At 29.9% G+C, this 8,195-nt stretch overlaps 1 protein-coding gene across 1 annotated transcript in view; it reads left to right on the top strand.

Annotated features, from left to right (window-relative positions):
* LOC108557015 overlaps positions 1-7,540 on the top strand; it is an 11,024-nt gene extending 3,484 nt beyond the window's left edge. The window contains exons 4-6 of the mRNA XM_017913390.1: positions 6,146-6,247; positions 7,197-7,209; positions 7,455-7,540. Coding sequence (XP_017768879.1) covers positions 6,146-6,247; positions 7,197-7,209; positions 7,455-7,540 — 201 coding nt within the window. The remainder of the gene's footprint in view (positions 1-6,145; positions 6,248-7,196; positions 7,210-7,454) is intronic.
* Positions 7,541-8,195: the final 655 nt, after the last annotated feature.

The following is an 8,195-nucleotide window of genomic DNA, read 5'->3' as shown; positions in this document are numbered from 1 at the left end:
AGACTTTCATGAAAGATTGATGATAGTGTTTGAAGATACACTTTTATAATAGATTTTGATAATTGACTTTGATGATAGACTTTGATAATTGACTTTGATGATATACTTTGATTATAGACTTTCATGAAAAACTAATGATAGTCTGAAAATACACTTTGATGATAGACTTTTCTAATATATTTTGATAATTGACTTTGATGATAGACTTTTATGATATAATTTGATAATAGACTTTTATGATAATCATTCATCATAAACTGTAATAATCGACTTTGATGATTGACTTAGATGATAGAGACTTTGGTGATAAATTTTGATAAGAGACTTTTATGGTAGACTTTGATGATAGATTTTGATGATTGATAATAGAATCTGATAATTTTCGTATACTGCGTAGCCAATTTCTGAATTATAGTCTGAAGGAAAGTATACGACATCATCACATCAGTGAGTTGTGTTTTTCATTTGAAAGTAGTAAAAAAACAGATTTATAGAAAAAAAATCTACAATAGTTGTAAACTATCGTTAACCGCGTATCATTCAATTTCCGGCAATTAGCTAAAACACACTGAAACTGGGTATGAAATGGATCCGGCCTTTGCGTTTTAATCCATTCAGCAATCGTTGGCGGCTCTCGTAAATTCGGCCCTACAAAATTAACGTGAATATATGTATGAGAAGGCCTTTAACGCGTTGCAAACCGTACGCAGGGTCAAACAGTGTATATAATTAAACGCGAAAGGTAATTTGGCTAATGTCTACTAAAGATGATTTACAACCTTAATCTCTTGGATCGGAATGATCCCTATACGTTCGCAAGCAAACACGACGTCTTACTTACTACCAAACCCCCGGCGCATCCACCCTATCTGAATATTCGCAATAGATTGAAAACAAAGCAAATATATTAATTAATCTTTGGAGTTGAAGCTTCGAATTCGGTGTTATTTATCCTACAGTTAGGATGTTGTATAGCTGATACGGGATTATTGTTTATTATGATTTCCGTTCGTTCGACGCAGAGGGATCCGATCAAAACCATTAAATTTTAATGAAAGTTCATAGTTCACGAGGCCGCACATCATCCGCACAACCGGCAAAGCAAATTACGGTCAACAGCGCGAAACATCATCATTATTATTTCTCCTCGTGGATTTATTTCCACGTAATTGACACGCGTCCATTCGGTTCAATATTTGTCACCAGCTTATATAACAATCGTTATTATCCGATCCGAACATAAAGCGAATCCTCGACCGTAGATAAACACTTACGACAATCTCTTCGATTGTTACCGTGAGATTTACAGACGTTTAAAGTAAAGTCCTTTCTGAATGCTCCAATCTTTTTCTAAAATGCACTTCCATCCGTTATTTTTATGTTCCGCATCGGCAAAGCGGAAAGGGCGAAGCGCGACAACGACGCGCTTTGAATATTTATATAATACGTACACACACACACGTTATATTTCATAAACACGCATTTGAACTATGGACCAAACATACACATAATTGTATTCCCAATGGCAAATATTTGCATTTTCCAACAAAAACATGCAACAAACTCGCGTAGTTATATAAACTATATAAACTTTTTTTTGTATCCAACGGCCGCAAAACAATTGCTTTTGAATTAGCATGATTTGCAGCAGATATGCTATGTTCTGCGGTGGACGAGTAAACTGAATTATCAGGCACGTGTTTTTCCAATTTGGATTTTAAATTATTGTTATTTTTTAAATCAATATTTAGATATGTTCATTAACTATGCATGACATATATCAAATATGTTTGAAAAGTATATTAAACACTATTTTTTAATTATCACCAAAATTTATAGATAGGACAGAAAGTTTCCTAAATTGGACCGATGTTTAGATTGGACCACTCATATAAGAAGTTTTACGACATTTACTATAGATTTTTATAACAGACTTTTATGACAGAAAGATTTTCATCATAGACCTTTAGGACAGACTTAAATCTATATTTAGATTTATTGATTAACTACGCGTGATATAAAACAAGTATGTTTGACAAGTATATTAAATACTATTGTTTAATGGTCACCAATATCTATACATAATTATAGCAGAGAAAGTGTCCTAAATTGGACCGATGTCTAGATTGGACCACTCATATAAGAAGTTTTATGACTTTTACTATAGATTTTTATAACAGACTTCTATGACAGAAAGAATTTCATGATATACTTTTATAAAAGTCTTTTCGGATAGACTTTTTTTGATAGACTTCTTTAGATCTGTTGATTCACTATGCGTGATATAAAACAAATATTTTTGACAAGTATATTAAATACTATTTTTTTTAATTATCACCAAAATTTATACATAATTATAGGAGAGAAAGTGTTCTAAATTGGACCGATGTCTAGATTGGACCACTCATATAAGTATATTTATGACTTTTATGGCAGGCAAATTTTCATGATAGATTTTCTTGTTGCATAGACTTTTTTTGATAGACTTCTATGGAAGATTTTTATGATAGACTTTTATGACTGAATTTTTGACACCGTGTATTATTTCGTAGTTATGTCATTGTGGAGACTTAGAGGCGTTTATGAATATTAAATGCAATATTCTTAATTATTAGCTAAGAGTTACATTCTCTTCTTAACTTAATAATATCTTATTCCTCCTACCCTCCAACTAAGACTAATTTTGTATAAACATCTTATTTTATAGTAGGGAATTAACATATTGGGAATATTTGGAAAGGGATGATGGTACATTTCTGATGAGTGTATTTGGATGATTGTACTTATCTTTCCCTAATGGTTATGTGTTTAGGCAGTTGTACATATTTGTAGTCATTATCGAATGGACCTCCGAATTTGTATACAATAATAGTCCTTACATGGTGATTAACAATAGTGATTAAGAATATCCATTACACATTGATAAGTGTAATTTATATAAAGTCATTAAGAAGAACATACATATACATAAAATAATAAAGTTAACTTTTAGGATAGACTTTTATGATACACCTTTATAAGATTTTTTGAGAGTTTTTCATGATAGACTTATAAAAGACTTTTAGGAGAGAGTTTGATGATAGACTTTTATGAATGACTTTTTGGATAAACTGTTATGATATTCACATTTTATAGCAATTATTTTCTTTTGACACTTAGAAGTTAATTATTTTAATGATTTACTGATTTTATACAGTGTTTTTTAGTGTTATACGTTGCCTAAATTGGATTTGTTTATATCATTTTATACACAGAAGATATAACTAAATACGAAGAAATATGTTATATAGAAAATTAATCTTTCGCGAATATAAAAAGAGAAAAATAAAATATATGCATTAAACGAAAATATAACTACTTTTAATTTTAATTATTATGCTGCAAATCACTTAGAAACATCAAAGGCCCGAAGGGATTGATTTTTATAGCATTAAATAAGATATACATTTAATATACTTATACTTAAATATTATGAGGACAACTGATAAAAAACCTATAGAATAAAAAAAATATCTCGATATAATTTCAGTTAAAAGCACAAATATTTATATATCCTAATTGTTTTTTTCAATATTTATATACGATCTTTTCGATTTCGTCGATGTAATTTCAATTATTTTCTTTTCATCCACAAACAAACAAACTCGAGCAAAAAAAAGGAGAAGCGACTCGATAAAGGAATCCCTAATGAAACACCGTCCGTGCGCTCTTGATGTAAATTGGGTTTGCGACGAGAGTACAAACCCTCCACGTTCTCATCCCTTATTTGTTTTGCATTTTTTTGTGTGTACACTTAAATCTCAAAGTGAAAGAATGTTTTCATTTTAGTAAATCTTTGTCGTGGAAAAAATATGTAATTCGTGTATTAACATCAAGAGATTCGACATTTATTTTTTGAATCTAAGATGTTTTATTCTTTATGCTAATTTTCATAAAAATGATGACCATTATAAACCAATATTGTTTCTACTGTTGTATGAACTACTCAGTACATTTCCATTTTGGAAATATAGTGTAACCTCGCATAACGAGCATTTTGCTTATCGAGCAAAATGATTTTAAGAAAAATGATTCGCTAAACGAGCGACGTTTCACATAACGAGTGATGATGAGAAAATAAGATCCGGATCCTGCGCCTGCTACATTATTTAAAAATTATGTACACATATTATGTATATTTTTAAATATGTTGCACTATACGATGATTTCACTATACGAGTAAATATTCGGAAATTTTGGAACAGATTAAATTTGTTAAGCAAGGTTCCAGTGTATTCGAAAACTAATCAAAATTTAACATATAGTAGATAGGTAAATTAAGAGTTTTAGGCTTCGAGTAGATCGTGTTATATCGAATCAGTGTTGATGGAAGAAGTGTGTTCAATTATTTCATTTCACAAATAAAAATAATGTGAAAATTTAGATTATGCTAGAAAATGTTGTTCTCTTTACTTGCAAGATATTAATTAGAGAAACAACATGAAGTTTCTTAAAAATCATTGAATCTTGTAACTTCAGCATTTTAATTAACTTTTGTGACATGTTCAAAAACTTTGCATTTCTTGCGCTAAATGAGTTTTTACTCTATTCCATTTTATAACTAAAAAAATGTGTTATGTTCTGGAAATTTTTAGATTTGTTCTCGTTACTTAAAATATGTTAAACACAAAATTGAAATAAAGTTTCTTCAAAATCATCGAAATAAAATAACTTTCATTTTTTACTTAACTTTCGTAAGATGTTCAAAATACTTGTATTTCCTGCAATAAACGAGGTATTCTATTTCATAAAATAAAAAAATGTTAGAATTAAAGTTTTCTGGAAAAAAATCTATTTGTTCTTGCTATTTAAAGATGCCAAGCAAATAATTGAAGAAAAAAATAGTGAATTTACGTATTTTAAGTAACTTTTATGAAATGAGAAGTTCAATATATTTCTTGCGCTAAACGAGATCTTACTGTATTTCATTTCAAAACAAAAATATGTTAGAATTTAAAACATTCTAGAAATCTTCCGATTTGTTTTTGTCCTTTTTATCCTTATATTTCCGACCATTTTATTATCATCTATTGTATAATTAATATGTATATTGGTTAGGCATATTATTTTCCTCAAATATACAAACGGATACTTGTATGTGACTATTTAGAATAGCTTGTGGAATATTCTAAAGAATGATTACACATTAAATCGTGTAGATGTGACCATTTCTATCACAGTCAACTGCTGTCCCTTCTATTTGGGTAGGAACATAAAACTTAGATAAAAGAACGGTTGTATCTTCCACATAATCAAAACTGATTTCTATTCCACAAAAAAATACTGCCACGAATCCCCTTTTTGAAATAGATACATTTTTGTATTAAATAATTTAGTCTTAGTTGAAGGAAGAATTCATTATTAAATGAAGAGGAAAATGTAACTTTTAGTTAATAATCCATGTGATCAACACTTGTATAGTTGTCTTGTCAACACTGATATATACAATAAAACTAATTAAGAATATTGCATTTAATAATAATCCACAATGTCCAAATTTGTAATTTGTTTTTGTTAATTAAAACCAGAGCATTATAATATAAAATGTCTTAAAAAAAATCGTATGAAATAACTTTCGTATTTTTGTTAACTTTTGTAAGAGTGTTAACTAAACATCCTTGTACATCCTGTTATTCGTTCTCACGTTAATCGATTTTCACCGGAAGTGTAAAGGATGAAAGTGAACAACACAAACGTTCAGATGGTTATTTTTAAAAAGGTCGAGTTAATTAAAATTAAATATTTCATAAGCGCCTGAAAATCGGACAATGACTGACGGCCCTCTGAATAATTCGCAGCTTTAGCTTTTCGAAAATATACATAGATCCGGTTGAATTATTAAACCCATTCACGATGATGGAAATCTCCATAACCAATTAACAGCAGTAATGCACATTTCTGCATACATTAGTCTTAAATTGCACGTTAAATGTGAAAGTGGCGTTTCCAGTCCGAGTCTGCATATTTAAACAATCTATTAATAGATCAAAAAAATGGGTTATCATATGCAGATATCCTAGCAGTTTTGCGGCTCTTTTCAATATTGGATTCTGTTGTCCGAATTCAATTAATTGAGGATTCATTGTTATGTGTTTTCGTTTTGCAGGAGCTGGAGGAGATATACAAAGACCTATGTTCGACGCTGACGGAGGCCGTTCTGCAAGGAGCCGAAGTGGTTTCGGCAAGGGTGAGTCTACAACTAAAGCGAGTAAAGTCTGCGGCGCCCCGCGGCCCTTTCTTAATTAATTCCAGCCAACTAAATATTCTCTCTCTCGACGAGAACGAGAAGTTGTGCCTCGATGCGCGAAGTTAGACTCGCATTTCGGAGCATGCAGAACACGACACCAAAATATAGCTTACCCGAAACAAACGATATTATTTCGGCCTAAAACTAAACGTCTTCGTTGATGGAATCGAGATTGTGTGTATTTGGAGTTTAATTGAGTTGGATTTCTCCGAAACTCTGCAGTTCAATTCAATTAATAATGAAATAGGTCGATTTCGATTTAAGCATCAACATGACCCATATAGAAAAAGAGTCTATATTGAAATCCCGACAACCATAATCCCGACTGTATCAAAATCCAGAATGTATCAAATTCCCGACTTTATCAAATACCCGACAGTATCTTTTGTTATTAAAATTTCTGCAATAACATCTAGTCACCATCTACTTATTATAACTTAAAGATAAAATAATATGCACCAAATTTAAATACGGCGCTCTTACTTGGACACCCAATATAACGAATAAAAAAGTATAGTAAAAAGAAAGTAAGACAGCAATACCTTTTTTAAGTTTACGATTTTTTTTTAATTTTATGTACTTAGTTCCATTATTAGTCCGGAATAAAATAGAAAAATAACAAAAAAAATTAGTTTTGATTAATTGATAAATATTAATAAAAAAATATAAAATCTTTGAACAAAAAAATAATAAAACTATGACCCATTTTGAACAATCAAATTTATTCTATTAGTAAAAAAATATTTGAAATTTATACAAAAAAGGTTGGTGACCGCTAGCTTTGAAAAAAGAATAAACGTGCTATAAACAAAATCATTTTTTCATTCATTTTACAACAATTTAAAAAAATACTCATAGATATAAATATTTTGATGATTTTATAATTAATTCCATATATTGTATATTTCAGTTTGAAATGAGTTGTAAGTTTTATAGAATTGCAGCCAAAAAAAATATATAATATGTAAAAACAATACTTTTATTAAAAATTATATTCTTTTATGATAAATTTTCAAAATATCAGTGATGAATCTATAGGTATCCATAGACCAGCTTTTAAAATCTTTCCTGCAACGAACAAATATATTATCCTGCAAATCGATCACTGAAATAAATGCATTGTAATCAAGGTCCTTTTCATCTTGGATCCTTTCTGCTGCGTATTCAGCTAAATTCTTCAATCCCAAGACAACAGAGATCAACTCTTCAATCTTCTCCAGCCACGTCCCTAATCCCAACGTACTCACATCGTAATCATATTGATTAATATTAGAAACAATCAGATCTTTATATTTTGTAAATGCACTTAAGATATTCTTCATTTCCTTTGTGAATAAAGTCCACGTTTCCACCTCAAGCTTCATGTTATCCTATATCCACACATCGACATCCTGAACGATACCTAACAATTTGCAGCAAGGATTTATATTTGGTATTTTCATCAAATCTGTAAACAATTGATTTTTGAAATATGCATCTCCTCGCACTTCAAATTTGTTTTCGATTTGTATCATACTTAAGGAGAAGTTCATCCCCAACGAATCGAGCTTTACTTGTAACATTGAAATTGCCATCTTACCAGCAAGCAAGCACGTTAACAACATTTTTATTTTATTGAATTAAAATTTAGTTTATTTTCAAACCGTACTACCAATTTTTGTTTATTGGTACAATTCTATTGGTTTTCAGTTACCAAACTTAAAGTATGTTATAAACATTTTTGTTTGATATTTCTCAGTGCAAAATTGAAAATACAATAATACCTTGCATAGTGCGGGTAATTAGTTCCCCAAAATCTCGGACTAATCAAGGAAATTAAAACAGTATTCAAAACCGCTCATATTAAGACTTTCATGAGACTCTAAAGGAGAAAAAACGTTTATTTATGTATATAAAATAATTTTGTTTA

This window comes from Nicrophorus vespilloides, unplaced genomic scaffold (assembly GCF_001412225.1).
Source record: "Nicrophorus vespilloides isolate i.1.1-1 unplaced genomic scaffold, Nicve_v1.0, whole genome shotgun sequence".
NCBI classification, from domain to species: Eukaryota; Metazoa; Arthropoda; class Insecta; order Coleoptera; family Silphidae; genus Nicrophorus; species Nicrophorus vespilloides.
The sequence above is the reverse complement of the archived record's forward strand: the minus strand, read 5'-3'. Positions and strand labels throughout refer to the sequence as shown.